General features: G+C 44.2%; 1 protein-coding gene across 4 annotated transcripts in view; it reads right to left on the reverse strand.

Moving 5' to 3' along the window:
* The window catches only part of ZNF608 (zinc finger protein 608), a 112244-nt gene that overhangs the window by 43820 nt on the left and 51371 nt on the right, over positions 1-17053 (reverse strand). For all 4 annotated transcript variants that reach the window (XR_004680864.1, XM_035014016.1, XM_035014015.1 and 1 more), the window contains one exon: positions 15277-15532. Coding sequence is in view for 3 of the 4 variants with exons in the window: in XM_035014016.1 (XP_034869907.1) it covers positions 15277-15532 (256 nt within the window). In the remaining variant the exon portion in view is untranslated. The remainder of the gene's footprint in view (positions 1-15276; positions 15533-17053) is intronic.

A 17053-nucleotide genomic window follows, 5' to 3' on the forward strand; every position in this document is an offset into this window, starting at 1 on the left:
CATGAATAAATAAATAAAAATCTTAAAAAAAAAAATTAAAAATTAAAAAAAATAAAATAAATAAAATAAAAAGGAAAGTAGAAGACCAATACATCTAACTAACTAAAAGCAGCTCCAGAGAGAACATGGAAATTGCATCCCCACCAAAGGAAAACATCTATAAAATTTCTAACATGACAGGGCCTGAGTTTCCAAATGAGGACCAAGCTCAGCGAAAGAGATTTAAAAAAAACTCATGACAAAGGATGTCACTAAGATATATCAGAATGCTGGGGACAAAGAAGAGATGAAGGCTTGGCAGACAGGGGGACAGCCATCACACTCAAGATCTCAAACTGGGATGGCGTTGAACTTCTCAAGGACAACACTGGGGAGAGCTCAGAGCTGGAGCAAAGCCAACAGAAAATGATTTTTACCAATTCCTCATCTAGCCCCTTCATTCGTGCAGTATGGGGGTGAAGGAAAACATGTGCAAACATCCAAGATTTCAAAACTTTTACTCCCCATGAACCCTTTCTTAGAAAGCTATTGGAAGATGGGCTTCACCAAAATGAAAGACAGAAACAAAAGCAAAGCATACGTTGATGCAGGAAACAGAGTATCCAACCCAAGAATGGAAGCTTCAGGATGGTGTACCAGAGAGCTCAGGGGTTTTTTTTGTTTGTTGGTTTGGTTTTTTTAAAGATATCTTTTATTTATCTATTTGACAGAGAGCTAGCACAAGTAGGCAGAGTGGCGGGCAGAGGGAGAGGGAGGAGCAGGCTCCTCGCTGAGCAGGGAGCCCGATGTGGGGCTCGATCCCAGGACCCCGGGATCATGACCTGAGCTGAAGGCAGCTGCTTAACCAACTGAGCCACCCAGGTGCCCTGAGAGCTCAGTTTTTATAACCATTTCATGAGGCCTCTGCCTAACCTCTAAAATGCCGGATTGGAGCAGATGGGAAGGCCGTGGAGAGACTACCCCAAAAGATAAAATGCATAGAATGCTGGATGTGTTTCAACAAATTGAGAAGCAATTTATAATTCTGGCATGATGGTTCATGGTGAATTAGTGAGGCGTGCACAAAACACTAAGCAAATAAAAAAAAAAAAGGCCACTATTAACTCCAGGGAGAAAGTTGGGTGAGAAAAGAAAAGTAATCATAGTACACGGCTGTGCTGTGAGTAATATATACATAGTCACAGTAATGTGAACACTGAATACTGACCTGAGGAAAAATTACTTGTGGTAGGCAGCCTCCTGATTGGCCCCAAATAATTCCTGCTTCTCAGTATTGACACCCTTATGTGATACCCTCCCCTCCTTGAGCCTGGGCTGGACTTACTGACTCCTAAGGAGCAGATTAAGTGGCAAAAGTAATGGGTTGTTCTCTCTAACATGAAGTTATACAAACACTCTGGAGTCCATCTTGGGCTCAGTGCCTCTTGGATCTTGCTGGGGAAACAACGTACTATGTTGTGAGAAGCGCAGGTTCCTGACCCACAGAAAGCACGAGATAATCAATGTTTGCCGTTTTAAGGTGCTCTGTTTTAGAGTCATTTGTTATGCAATAATGGGTGACTCAACTATATTGGGAGGATGGGCGGCAGTCATATACAGTTGTGTTCGGGGAGGGGAGTAGGCGTGAAATACCACCTTCCACCTTCAAAAAGCCTAAATCTACAAAATTACATCACGAAATAGCTATAAAAACATGTGTTTTCAAAATATAAAGAAAATACCAGCTACAAAAGTTTAAAGTAGTTAACTGCCTCTGGCAAGCATGACAGGGTGAAGGGGAAGACGGGGTTTTTCTGCTGTTACAGTCCTAGTAGGAACTCTGGCTTTTTAAACTGTAAAAACACGTGTAAACTGAATAAAAAAGAAAATTATACCACATTAACTGTTCACACTCGTGCATCCAATAAACTTTCTATTTGGCAGCCGTCTTTTGGACACTGTAAGGATTTTTTTATTATTATTATTATTTTTAGATTTTATTTTTAAGTAATCTCTCCACCCAACGTGGGGCTCGAACTTACAAACCCGAGATCAAGAGTCTCATGCTCCACCGACGGAGCCCCAGTCAGGCACCCCTGGACACTCTTGAGGATTCCTAACACAAGGTGTAGATGGGGTAACACAGAAGGAGGTGGAGCTCGTGCAGGCAATTTAGAGCAGGGGTTCAAGAATCTACTAATGAAACTGATGATGGTACCTTTTAGGAATCTTTTCAGATAATGTCTTCCATGTGCTCATTCTTCCATGGAATGTACCAGAGCATAAAGGAGATTGACAGCCTACTCAGACCAGATTTCACTTTACCTGCACAACTGCTAACAGTTCAATATAAATGGCTTCAGTAAATAAATCGTTCCAAAAATAGACCCACTGTGGGACACTCAAGGCATGGCTACCTGCTGTTCAACAGGACTTGGCATGAACCCAGAGGGTGATTTAAGGGTAACCCCATAGAGGCTGACTGCTAAGAATTTTCTTCGGAATCCTCTATGTCTGAAATGATTCTGGCAAGAACATTCTATGGGATTCACAGCCCCTTGTGCCCCAAAGCTCAGGTACCGTCAAAGATTACGCATTCTAAACCCTCCCATTTTACACATGAGGAAAATGATGCCCAGAGCCAAAGAAATGCACCTAGCTTTCCCAGTGGGCAAGGGATAGGTGTCTGTAAAAGCCAAGGGAAGCCTCAGGAACACTCTCACAGAGCCTCACGTGGTCATTATATATACGTGTATTTTTTTTAAAGATTTATTTATTTATTTGAGAGAGAGAGAGCACAAGCAGAGGGAGAGGGAGAAGCAGACTCCCCGCTGAGCCAGGAGCCCAATGTGGGACTCGATGCGGGACTCGATGCCAGGACCTGGAGATCATGACCTGAGCCAAAGTCAGATGCTTAACCATCTGAGCCACCCAGGAGCCCCTATATACACATGTCTTTTTATGATACATGGGGACAGTGGGAAGCAGGAGTGACCAACATTAGGCAACTGGCCACCTTTCTCCCTTTTCCTTTCAACTAGCATCCCTTTTCCCTGGAGACCAATACACTCCCGTAACCGCAAAGTTAGAGCAATCACATCATTTTGTCTTAATTTGGTTCTTCTCCAGCTTCAGCCACTTGTCTGCCCTCAGTTTTGCTGGCAGCAGTTACAACTGCAGTACCGAGAACTCTGGAGGATTCTGTAATAGTCTTTTTTTTTTTTTTTAATCTGCTAAATGGATAAATTTAGAACACTGCAGCCAAAAAGATAAAGGAGAATTCTTTTTTTTTTTTTTAAAGATTTTATTTATTTATTTGAGAGAGAGAATGAGAAAGAGAGCACATGAGAGGGGGGAGGGTCAGAGGGAGAAGCAGGCTCCTGCAGAGCAGGGAGCCCGATGCGGCACTCGATCCCGGGACTCCAGGATCACGACCTGAGCCAAAGGCAGTCGCTTAACCAACTGAGCCACCCAGGCGCCCCAGATAAAGGAGAATTCTTAATCCAAAAAATTATAGGTGCTCCTCGCTGTATGCGCTCATGCTTTTCCAGAAGATCTGAATCCACACAGGATTTTGTAGGAAATAACCAAATGCTCCTCTTACTGACTTCTCATGGGGGATGATCAAGGCGTGTAGCTTTGCGTGTGCTTTCTAAATCAAGTGCTGTCACTCAAGAGGCTTTTCACTAATCAAGTTACCATCATGTGCACAGAAGAAAGGCTTTGGCTGCCTCCAAGCAATTTTAATGTTCTGGGTTCTAATCAAGCATATGATGCTTACCAACTGGCCTGGCACTCCTACTACCCTCTTTATCACTTTTCATTAATTATCAGAATGAAATAAATAGGGCAATGACACCAAACACTGAACCATAAAGCTGAAGCTGCCAGAATTTGTGGAGAGAACACCACCAATTTAGACTCCCTGACAATCCCCTAATATTCCCTTGTAAACATGGAATGACTTTTCCTACTTTCCAAAATACGCAACAATTTACACTGAGCAATGGTTCATGGCAGAGTATCTGCATCTTTCTTGGGTCAAGTATAGTGTAAAGCCTGGATCTACTGATCAGGAGTGGTCCAGGTGGGAGTCAAATGGGGGGGGAGGGTACTTATGCATGAGTCAGAACCCAGAGCTCAGGGGATATGGGTTAGCTGCCAGACCTGAATCATTCTCCAGAAAAGGAACCCGGTGTGGTCCAGCCCACCTTCTTCTGAAACCATGACGTAAGCCTACGTGGCTCACTAGACCCTTCCCAAGCCATCACTGAAGCTACTAGAGCTCTGTGGTCCTTGATTCTCCTTTAGACCCTGTCTTGATTTCCACTCGAGTCATAAATTCCCCACACTTCATTTTCCTCCCTTTGACAAAATGAGGATGGGGACGCTAACCACGGCCTCAAATACTTAGCAGTCACACTCAACATGTCACACTTGGTTGAAATTCCACGCTTGGGAATGTGCTACTGCAAGAAACTGCAATCTCAGGAAGACCGGTAGGACAGATGGTATTTATTTCTAGAAGATATTTAATTCAAAAGTCAGATATAAAGGGAGATGTCCTAGAGGCCATACGCTTTGGATTCTCTAGTAACTGACTGAGGATTCTGTGGTCAGCGCTCTCCTTCTGAATCACTCAAGAGGAATGCGCAGTCAACATGACGGTAAGTAGCTCACTGCATTCTGCTTCTTTGTAGGCTGACCCTCCGTTTGTTCCCCTAATCCTCCTGGGGTCATGTGTCCCACTATCAACTTAGACCTTATCCCTTTTTTTTTTTAGAACTCCCTGGGAACATGATACTGCCTTCTGGTCACCCTACCAGGTAGAGATTTTATGGAAGAGACGAGTTCAATGTAAGGAAGCCTGGCATCATTCCCGTCTATGGCCTGCCTAACTTGTCTGCCCTTGGGTATAAAGACTCACTGAACTCAAAGCGCCTCTCAGTGCCCGATGACTGCAACCAGCTTGGTTCCAGGCTCAGAGTGCAAAACCAAGGCCTCCAACCCAATTTACGGTTTTTCTGTGCTTCTGGTATGTGTGGATAAGAAATCATGTTAGGAGTGTCCACTCCAGGTGCGAGTCAGAAGCAGCTCACCGTGAGGACTGCCTGGGACAGACTTGGCTTCTCATATTCTGTAATGCTCCGCACTATTCTCTGGAAGCTGAGGAACGCAGTGGGAAGCGGTCTTGCTGGGTTCTCTCTAAACAAACGGGCCTCTGCCACTCCTCGAGCGAAGTGAGACACATTCAATGTTCTCAGTCAGCTCTCTCAGCGTGACTTCCTTCAAAAGTTGTCTGACGGGGCATGTGGGCAGCTCAGTCAGTGAAGCATCTGCCTCTGGCTCAGGTCAGGATCCGGGGTCCTGGGATCGAGTCCCGCGTCGGGCTCCCTGCTCGACGGGGAGTCTGCTTTTCCCTCTCCCCTCCCCCTGGCTCATGCTGTCTCTCTCTCTCTCTCTCTTAAATAAATAAATTAAAAAAAAACAACAACAACAAAAAGCGTCATCTGTCAACGTGGGGATCAAGAAGACGTCACCACGACAACATACACAGGGTGTAGAGGTACAAGTGAGTCCGTGAAGAGTTGGTAGGAGACCAACGCATTTTGGGTATTTTTGTGAAAATATTTTGGTGACTATTAAATTTAAAAAAAAAATCTCGCTCTATGAGCCGAATGACGTTCCCACATTTCAGTCAAAGCCTCAAACTGACAAGCAAATGTTTATTTGCCTTTTAGCATATTTTTAAAATAATTGGTTACATTTACACACACACACACAGACTTAAAAACTAGGAAAGGCTGATCATGGGAGGTACACACCGGAAATCCAGAAAGGACACACAGCCATTTTATTCAGGCCACCTGTGCCTCAGTTTCTCCGCGAGAGTAACCGGGCCCATGATGGGAGTCTTCCACATAAACGCGAAGATGCTAATAATTAGATGGTGTTGGCAGAGCCACGTAGAGTTCCCCAGGCAAGAGTGTTCAACTGTTCAGACACGCCAAACGTGTCATGTGTGGTGTCAAGAAAGCAGCCCAAGGAATGAAAATCCTACACAGGTGTGTCCGAGATGGACTGGAGTCAAATGAAATGAAGGCCATACAGGGGTGTGGCATGTTTATAACTGTCCCATTTCCTCTTCAGTTACCGGCAATTATCAAATGGGCGGCAAGGGGCTTGCCTAACTCCCATCGCTTTGAACCCCAGCCGTCTTGGGTCTTCTCCGATGGTGTCACACCAGACTTGGCTCCATATTCTGCAGTTGTGCCCACGAGCCTAATTCCTGCAACCTTCGTTGCTGAGAATGCTTTCTGCAACCTCTGATAGGCCTCCCCTGTGTTACTGCTTACTTTCCTTTGGCCAGGAAACTGTTAGGCAATCGTATTGGAGGACAGAAGGGCTGGGGAAGGGTACATGTGAGAACGCTTTAGTAGACACTATTTTTAAAACGACCTGGACAGTTCCTGTGCTGCAGCCATACAGGACAGAAGCCGAGGGAAGAGGCTAGGGGAAAAGGGAGATGAATGTTGGGCGGGGGGAAGCAAGACAGGGCTAAGGTGTGCCAGGGAAAAATCCGCAAACAGCTTGAGTAAGTCAAGTGACAAATGATATATTATCAACAAATCATAAGGTCCAAAGGTTTTCTGTAGAAGATCCCTCCTTAGTCCATCCCTTATTCTGAAGGAGCAGAACCCAAAAGAAGATGTTTGCAGAGACAGAAACAGGAGAGGCTGAGACTGCTCCCCGTTCAGAATGGAGGCTTGACAGACCCATTTTTTTGCCCCTCGGTGTTTGAGTGCCTCAGACCTGAAAGCCTTTTTTAACTCCTTTCACTTGGGGGAGAAAAGCTGTAAAACGTCACCGTAGACACAAGCAGAAGTGATATCGGAACCTCTGTATCATCCAGAGCAATGCCTTCCCAGGACAGGGCGCTGGCTACATGGTGTCTGGGGACCCTCACTGGCACACCTGCTTTCCCTGACTGGCCCACTGTGACTTTTAGACAAGGGGAAGAAGGTCGCATTCCCTCTCCGTCTAGGGCAGGACCCTGGATGTGGGCACTGCAGACTATGCCTTTGACTTACAACCCCATCCCTTTGGTCACGAAAACGTCAGCGAGCCCAAAGTTGCTGGGAAGGTTGTTAAGAGAGAAGAGAGTTCTCAACCAAGGCCATGGAAACTGGTACAATTTACCAGGATTGCCTTTTGGGAAAGCAGTGAAGCCATCAAAAGGTATTCCAGTGTGTTAAACATGTTTGTGCCCTATACGCAAACAATGAATCACGGAACACTACATCAAAAACTAATGATGTAATGTATGGTCATCAACATAACATAATAAAATAAAATTTTAAAAATGTTTGTGCCCTCTGACTAGATGACTGTTTCTTGAAAGCTGACCCCAGAATAGTAACTGCAAATTCATAAAACAGTACAAATACTTCCAGCACAAATTATGCAGATTATGCAGTGTGATGTTATTTAAGAAGCGGAAGGCAATGTAAATATCCAGCCTTACAGGAATTTGAATCAAATTTTGTGTCCATTCCATACAATGTTTTATATCAACAGAAAATACATCTTAGAAAATGTTTTAATAACATCAGAAATGCTTATGTTTTAATGTTACGTTTAAAAGAGAAAGCGGTATTCAAAACTCTATCAAATGATCTCAACTACGTTTAAAAAAAAAGTGTATTTAAAAAGCAAAAAAAAAGGGGCTAAACCAACAAATTAAAGTGGATGCCTGAATAGTGAGATTATAGATGATTTTTTTTTTCTTCTACCATTTGGGTGTTTTCTGCCCCGCAGATATCCTCAAATGGCCAGGTATTCCTTCTATCATCAGAAAATTAAAACCGTAACGAGGATATGAATGGCAGAAGGGAAAAAAAAAAAAAACAAATAATTTTGTTTCCCCCTTTTTGGGAGACTGGTCTAAGAAGAGCAAGGCTGGGAGGTGAATTTTAATACAGTGTAATCAGATTTTATAACAGCTCCCCTCTCCCCACAAAAAAAAATCAGTGACAAAGTAGATTTCCGGAGCAATATTTTCCAGATTGTCTAGGCAAACTTAAATCAGAAGTAACATATTCTTGACTAGAAAGCTACACCATACAAACTTAAACAGGTATCAAGACCATATCACTTTGTTCCGCAAATTTATTCAACATTCAACAAATATATATATGGCACACTGACTCTGTGCCAGGTGCTGGGGATCCAACAGTGAACAAAACAGATGGGATCTGCGGACTAAAGAAGCTTCCAGCTTCGTGGGGCAGAAAGGGATGGTTTGTATACATCAACCCAGCTGAAGCTGATTCAGTTACTCTTGCCAAAATCAGACGCGAGCACTATAAAGAATGTTTCTATCATTCTGTGCTTAAAAAGAAAAGAAAATAAAAACTCCAATTATTATGTCTCATCGGACTCCCTCCTTCCAAAAGCGCACTTTGTGAAACAGATGGGAACTTGGGTAGAATGGAAATCCCAGGACTAGGTGTGAAGAGCGAGGGTTCTGCACGTCCTACCAGGTGTGGTCTTGCACAAGTAAATCCCTTTCTAAGTCTCCTTCATAAAAATATGGACAATAACAGTTTACTTTGGATTGTGTTCTAAGGATTAAAGGAAATCATTACCTGAAAAGCATGTCCAGCACAATGCCTGGTACAAACATCAACAAATCAACCCTTTCTCTCATCCACAGAATACACATAAAAACAATGAAGCATCAAAAACAATGACGCATTGGGTCAATGAAATGGGGATTGCGGTAAGTAAGCGGTAGTGACTACTAAGGGGGACAGGGTTTCCTCTGGATCATAAAAATGCTCTAAAATTAATTGTGGTGATGGTTGGAGGACTCTTCATACATTAAAAAATACCCATTGAATTATACACTTTAAACGGGTGGACTGCATGCTGCATGAATTATATCTCAAGAAAGCTGCTATAAAAATTCTATTTAAAAAGTCAATGAAATACTTTCAGTCAATATGCCAAGGTGGGCCAAAAGCTATACTTTGCAACAGTGAGAGAGTATCTCCATTTTGTAATTAGAAAATATATCTTCAGTTCAAGGTCACTGTAATATGAAGACATTTTCAAGGTTTTCTTACTAACTTCTTCATAGGAAAAAGATAAGCAAGGGGGGACAATACTATACACACACATTCTGTAAGAAAACTTCTTACATCTTTCACCAAGCTCAAGTCTGAAGAAAAGTTTAGTTTTACACGCCTCACACTCTGTATTGACACAGAAGTTCAGCTACAATATCAACCAACCCAAAGGGGTAATAACAAACGGCCTTAACACAGTGCGTTTAAAGCGGACTGCTTCATTTCTTAACACCTAAGGTCACCACCAAAATATACACACAAATGACACAAAAGAAAAATGTTTGGCCTAAAAACATGAAGCTGAATCCTACCGAAGAGCAGCTTATTTATTTCACACTGACAAGTGGTGATGAGACTATGGTATTGCTTTCCAGCAAAACACACCATCACTCATCATATGCACATGGTGGCCCCATCAGGAAAGCATACAGCTGGTAGGTCCAAGAGGAAAGTCGACCCAGGAAGACGGCTCAGACAAGCCCTCCCTTGGTCCCTTCCTTATACTCCCCCTTCATTCACAGATCTTTATGGACTGCACACTGTGAATACCTGGCCTCCATTTTTAACTTGTGATTTTTCTGTGAAACTGGTAATCTTAAAAAAACAAATACTTTGATATGTTTATAACTATGTGTCATATACAACCTTAAACCAAGTTTATTTTATTTAAAAAAAAAAAAAACACCAAAAAAACCCCTTCACCATTGTACCCAGAATAATCAGAGGTAACCGAGATGGTATACGGTCCAGCGAATACACAAATATGGTTTTCTATTTGGGTTGACTTCTGCATGTAAAAATTGGCGGTTCTTGTGCACTTTGAGCAGTTCTGTCACCAATGGTTATGAATCTCAACTTTTCATGGGCAACCACCACTGCAAGATTGCCCGGGGGCGGGGGGTGTCAAGTTTATGGCCAAGATACCGAGCAGCACTAACTAGAGTAGTTCTTCCAGAGCTCTAAATCTCTGTGAGTTCACGATGAAGATCAAGGCCAGATGCTCTTTCTTACTAGCACGCTGATTAACCGACTGTGCTCACCTTCCAAACTCACAGACCGGGGGCTGATTTACCTCCATTTAGCACATTACTGATAGGAGGAGCATGCTCCTCAGCAATCTTCAAGTTCCCCCCGACTGCTGAGTTATAATCATCACTGGTGTGGCGGGTAATGAAATGCAGAAGCGAAAGTGGACATCTTACTCGCCTTGTGAGTCAAAGCTGAATTTATCAAATCACTGGGAAATACCTCAGTAAGTAATAACATTTCACTTAGTAAAAAAAAAAAGTATTGCACCAATCCCATGCTCAGACACCGAAAACACAAAGTGAGCCTGGATTCATATTTAATCTCTTCTCAAATCAAAATTGAAAATGAAAGTTCTATTTCCAGTAATAAGTTCGGCAAGTCAATAATACCACAGCATAGGAGTAACAATACCGTATGTCAGGTCCATCGTCAATTTATAGGGAATCATTTGCCTTTTAACGAATGAACCTGAAACCCCCCCATACTGCACGTTGAAACACTATCCTCTCTATGACTCCGGAGATACAGGAGAAGCAGAAGAATTTAAGAGCATCTCCGGTGGTTTAAAGAGAATCATTTACTTCCCCTGATTAATTACCCTTAAAACATTAATTCCCAAGATCGCTGTTCTTGGAAAACACATAGAACCTCAGATGAAGAACCTCATACAAAGAACCATTCTTCCTCTTACACCAGGTGGTAAGTCTTCTCTAAAAAACCACACTTCCTTTCATAAGCTGCCATTTGCATTTTCACCGTCCCCTCTGAAAGCTCCCAGTAATGCTGCGAGTACAATCTTTTTTATTTGTTACTTTATTAACCTCCTTTAATACTCTGGGTTTCTGGACTATTTCAAAAATAATTCAGCAGAGACCACAGGGAAATGAAATGAAACTACCACTTCCGGCTCAGTGAAGAAACAGACAGTAAGGTCCACCCTGCCATATTAATAAATTAGGAAGAGTGGTACCAGTTAGTTCTTCATTAAGCCCCAAATCCTCTGTCAAGTCCAGGTTCAGGATCAAACGCTGGACCCTCTTTCTCACAGGGACGGTGATTCAATGACGCTCACCTGCCACCCTAGAGCTTTTGGACAGACACTATCTATCCTGGGAAGTAAATAGGGCAGGGGTGTCTGTCCCATTTTATACCCAAGAAAATGAGGCAACAACACAGTGACTTCCTTAAAGGGAAAAGGTCAAGCAGCTTGCAGAGGGTTAGGACATCCCCTCTTTCCCCTGAGACCATGGTTCTCAATCTTGTTTGCACATCAGAATCCCCTGGGGAGCTTTGGAAAAAAACACCAAGGTCAGGTCACCCAACCAGACCAAAATGCCATCCCAGACCAAGGAAACGCCTGCAAGTGGTGCCCGGGCATGTTTTTAAAAACCTCCGAGTGACTCAAAGGCACAGAGCTGAGAACCCCGGTCCTATAACCTATACATGTTTTAAAGGCCAAAGTAAATGACAGTTGTAACAATGAAGTATGTTCTCGGGTAAGGCAAAAAAAAAAAAGGGGGGGGTGCCCAATTAGAAATATGATTTAATAAAACTCCAAAGGAAAACACATTCATAAGAGCTAAAAAGCCAAGTCCAACATGTATGTATTTACACACTCTGCTGTACACACCATGTTTTTTCCGGTTTGGTCTCCCCCCCACCCCACCCCCAATCCCCAAAAAGAGCAAATTTCCAAACAAATAACTATACAAAGGCATGTGCATACCAAATGTCAGGAATGAAAAGCTAAGGAGATTCTTTCCAACATGTGAGAGCAATTTTGTCCAAGACGTCATTGCTCCTATGCACTCACCTTAAAGAAGAAAGATCAGAGCAGAATAACTAAACATCCAAATGCAATAATAGTTTTTCTCTCCTATGAAGCACGCTCCGAAACCCACTAATTATTTCCAGAGGGAACTTCTCTCGTAACACGTTACTCCTGAGGACAGTTTGGCCTTCAGGCAACCAGAACTCCGCGTCCTGGCAGGAACACTAAAGGCAAAGTCTGTGACTGAAAGAACCCTCTTAACATGAGGAATTCCAAGCACAAGAAGCAATTAGTATTTAGTGGGGACCTCATATTGCCGTCTTGCTGGTGCCCACTATCTTTCAAACTAAATCCCGAGAACAGTCAATATTCCCCCCAAAGACTGCAGATAGGAGCTCCTGAGATGTCTAGGATCTTAATACACACACACACACACACACATGCACGCACCCCCCTATGAATGCACATAACAAATTAGGTTTGTGAAAACTGCTACCAGGTATACAATCACCTCAAAATGAAAATACCAGGGAAGAGATTTTTTTTCAAGTCCATCTCCAGGAAGTTAATCACAGGCAACGGGTACTTCTTCCTAAGTGCCCGACTTGAAGCTTGTCGTTAGTGCAACCCCATAGTAGAAAACTATTGTGGCTTCCCTGCCCCTCCCTTCTCCCCAGACCCATCCCTTCTAGCTCTGCCAAATAACTGGGTCCAAATGTGTTTGTTCTGTTTCTCTCTTTGTTTTTCCCCAAAGGGAAAAATTAATGGTCAAGTGGGTTTAATTTTTAAATTGGTACAAGAGCTTTAAACACACTGTACTGGGGGGAAAAATGCAAATGGAACGCTCTTGAAAATGGTTGCACATTAAACACACATCTCACGAGCCGCGCCTTTACGAAGGCGGGTTCTCGAATTCTGTGGAGGTCGGGAGTTGAGTTTATTCAGCAAGAATAACTCTGTTAAGAGCTCCGGGCTCCTTCTTGTCACCACAGTCAACATCCGCACATTCCAAATCCTGGAAAACGTGAGGCGGTCAAAAGAAGGCTGGGGCTGCAGAGCACTGAAAGCCAGGTGGGGGACACACGCACAGGATGGGGGAGATCGCGGCACACAGAGGCAGGTACACGGACTCGGGAGGCGGACCGCTCAGAGAACACGGTGCAACTCGGGAGACTATACATGCATTGGGACCAAACAGAAATAAGAAAAAAGCATAATGGTAATCCTGATTAATACCACAGAGCTCTTTAACCGTTTGCCCAGAGTTACTACAGTTTCTGAATACATTTCTTTTTCCTAAGTAACCCTGTCTTTTATTCGAAGCTCAGGTTCAAGTCAAAACCAAGCAGTCTTCCAAGCGAGGTGAAAAACAACCCAAGACTAACAGGCGTTCCAGAAAGTTTGTAGCTAATTTTACAACATCTGCCACCCAGTGAGGTCATACTGCAGGAACCCGGTCCTGTCCCACACAGGAATAAGTAAAATCATGACAAGCAATAAACCGACGGGCGCTAAGTCGTAGCTGAGACAGAAGTGCAAGGCGCCACTTCACCCAAATGAGCACGCGATCCAAGTGCCAGAAACTTCCTTTCGAGTTGATGGAAATGCAATCTTAGCCTTTCCAAATCTTTTTCTGTTCCTCAATCATCAGTACCTAAGCTAACGAACTACGACCTTATTAATGTCCTGATGCCATCTGTATCTATACTTTTCTCCCCAAGATACCAGTCGGACACCCTCAGCTACGGCTTCTGCTCTCAGGAAAAGTCTGAGAAGGCCAAGTGTGTACAACCCAAGGAGAGGCAATAGGACAGAAGCTCGGTCCCCACATGGGACCCACCTCTTGCACTGGAGGGTGTCTCAACAGACAAGCAAGAGACGAAAATGTGAATTCCAGCTCCTCTTCCCCCAATCCCTCTCAATCTGGCTGCAGAGCGCTGTTAAAAGTACAAAGAGGACGCACCCCCACCCCCACCCCAAACACCGGACATTTCTAAAGCCAAAAGCAAACGTGAGCTATCACTTTTGGTTGAGCTCACAAGAGAACTCCTCCTATCTGCTGCTTTCATTCACCTTCTCTGGTTCCTTCATCTATAATGAGTTTTCCTTACTGATGCTATCTACAAAATCTTGTATCCAGATACAAAATATATCCTTCCACAGTATACTTAACGCAATATGCAGAATTCAAAGAGTTCCCTACGGTTTTTAGCTTTTCTACCCTGAGACAGCGTGCGCTGTTTTCCGCCTTTCTGATAATCAGTCTGAGACAACCTGTCATTTGATTTTCATCCTTTTTTATATATGTTACTCTCTCGCCCATGAGTTGCAGCCCTCAATTTCTTGCCTTGATACAGAGGGACCTACACAGTGATTCTGAGTCTCATTACCTCCTCCTTGCCCTTACTCCTCTCCCAACTGGCCAGGATACTGACGCCTGTCCTCTCCCTCATCCTTGACCAACCTAGCTTGGAGGGAAAGAAAGGGTTCTTCACTTCGCTTCGTTGGCCTGGGGCTCATTTTTTCTACTCCTCTCATTGCCCAACGGAGCAACGCAGCGCTCTCCTTGGTATTTCGTTTTTAATTACCTGTGGGCCTCTCAGGTCAATGACATCTGAAACACACCGGACCAGGTGATCGCGTGCTACGAGATGTGGCCAGCCAGGGTCTGGATCCACGGTAGGTGTGGTATATGCCACGTGTATATTTCTAAGAGCACTGACAGATTAATCCTAATCCACTTCTCTTGTGACTACTGGATTAGCCTTGCCAGCTGGCCTGCTGAGCTAAGGCGCAGGGAAGGCCCCACGTCTCCAGTCACAGAAGAGAAACGACTGGTTCAGCTGGGGCTTAAGTCTCTGACCTTGGGCTTCGTCAGCTCAGGGCACCAACCGGCCACAGCCACATCATGGCCACAGCCCTCGCTAAACTCAAGAACCTGAGCTCGATTCAGCAGGTCAACTTAAACCTCAACAACCCATGTCAAGACAAACGAAACAACCGTGCCCGGACACACAGACTGGTTGGCACACCGAGAAGAAAGTGAACCTGAGACCAGTCTGTCTTCCTAATTTCCACGATCCCTCTCAGGGCAAAAGGGAACCCTCACCCTGCTTCCCAGTCTTCCCATGCTAGCGCCTAAAGCGCAGACCCCTTCCACGGACACCTCATTCATCCCGAACGTAAGAGGCGCCGTGAACAAGAAAAGAGAAACGCAGTTCTTACTCCAACAGCAATCCAGACAGTATAAAAACCCCTCTTCTTCCTCTCCACGTACCACCGAAGTCCCCTCGCGGGTGGATGTAAATCACATGACATCATGGGGAAGAGGGCACGGGGAAAGAGAGAGAAGTAAAGTGCACTTACCTTCTTCTGTTTCGTGCCACACGATCCCTTCCAAATTCACACTAGTGCCAGGTTCACAGGGCCCCAGACACTCTGGTTCTGTCACTACTCCAACTTCACATGTATTGACACCCACGGAACGAGTCCGAACCAAAAGCTGCTCGACCGGTGCTGCAATATTGGATGAGGATGGGGGAAAGTAGGAGGGCAGAATCGGAGGCGTGAGGCTGCTGGAAATCGGCGGTGGTGGTGCTGGCACTGTAAACAGGGGGTCAACCTGAAAGACAGACAGGCTTACTGCAGTGGTGTTGTATTCTCAGCACGGTTTGCAATGCAATCTGTTTACGTCACTTCTAGAATACATCACCATTCCAAATTCCATTTGCAATTCTAACACGCTTCGAGGGTTTGCGTGGTGCCAAAAGATAAAAGTCGAAGGGAAATGAGCATCTGATTTTGTTTCCCCTCCCCCACCCCCCCCATGCCAGACAAGGTCAACATCGGGGGCTCTTGCTTCCAGAATGAGAGGCAGGACTTCGATGTCCTCAGGTCACTGATGTCAAACCGGTCAGCCTCAGTCAAAAAAGCGTGAAATACACTCTGCAAAATTCAGGCTCTTTTCCACCTGTGATGAAATCGTACTTCCAAAGCTACAATATTTTCCAAGGGAGGAACTCCAATAAACACCGCGGATGCATCATTTGAACAGTTAAGCACGGGAGATGGACTAAAATTGTGTTCAAAGTACTTTATAAACCGTAATGAATTAAATCACCACGAAAATACATTAACTTACTCCGCTGAATGTATAAAATACATAAACCTGATTATACACACTCAAACACATAAACTGGATATTATTAGCATGTATTAAGCATCAACTCCTAATTAAGTTTTCTACGGCAAAGTTTAGCAGAATTCATATAAATGGGGTAATTAACATATGTGCCCAACATCAACAGAACTGGAGTTTCTCCAACGCACATGTCCTTAAGTGGCCTGGCTTGGAAAGATCCCTGATGAATGTGACCGAGTCCTGGGACTCCTCCCTCTAAATCCCGGGAAACAGAAATGACAGCCAATATAAGAGCTTCCAGTGCAACGGTATCTCCTTTGCACCCGAATCCTAGAGAGCAGGCAAGGAGATCTTCACCACAAAACATCCAGGAGCCTGGCCATAACGAAACCAAAGGCTATGCACATACTAAGTAGGTAAATCACCAGCCAACCCATTCGTTCGTCAGACCCATTTTAACCACTGTTAGGACTGTTACAGCATAGTTGGGGCCCTGCTGACAGGTGGTCAAGTGCGGAAGAGCCAAATGCAAAGCCCATCTGCACCGTGACTCCACATTCCCTATGTCCTCACGTGACACACAGATACCACCTACCTCTACCCTCTAAGGGATGACCCCCTGCACAGGCTATCAGCTGAGCTAACGAGCTGTATGTGTAAAAAGGGGCATACAGAAGGTTTTTCCAGCAAAAACGCCATCTTAGTCTGTGGTTCCCGTATTCCCACTTGACCTTTGTAAGAAATCAACACTTGGCTACAGATGTACTAGAACATAGTCTTTGTTGTTTAAACACACACACACAGAATATATTTCAAGATAAATCATATGAGGAAGCGTGCTCCTGGTTCAACAGCTGAAGCAGTCATCTGTGTGGGCTCCTTGTTCATATGACTGTAGGAACTATTTCTACAGTTTGCCTTTCACTAAAATGATAAACTGACGTTCACTTGCCTGACTGATCCAAGATGCTAGAGAACAGCCCTTCACCCATCTGCATGGTA

This window comes from Mirounga leonina, unplaced genomic scaffold (genome assembly GCF_011800145.1).
Source record: "Mirounga leonina isolate KUSES-001 unplaced genomic scaffold, KU_Mleo_1.0 Mir_168, whole genome shotgun sequence".
Classification (NCBI taxonomy): Eukaryota; Metazoa; Chordata; class Mammalia; order Carnivora; family Phocidae; genus Mirounga; species Mirounga leonina.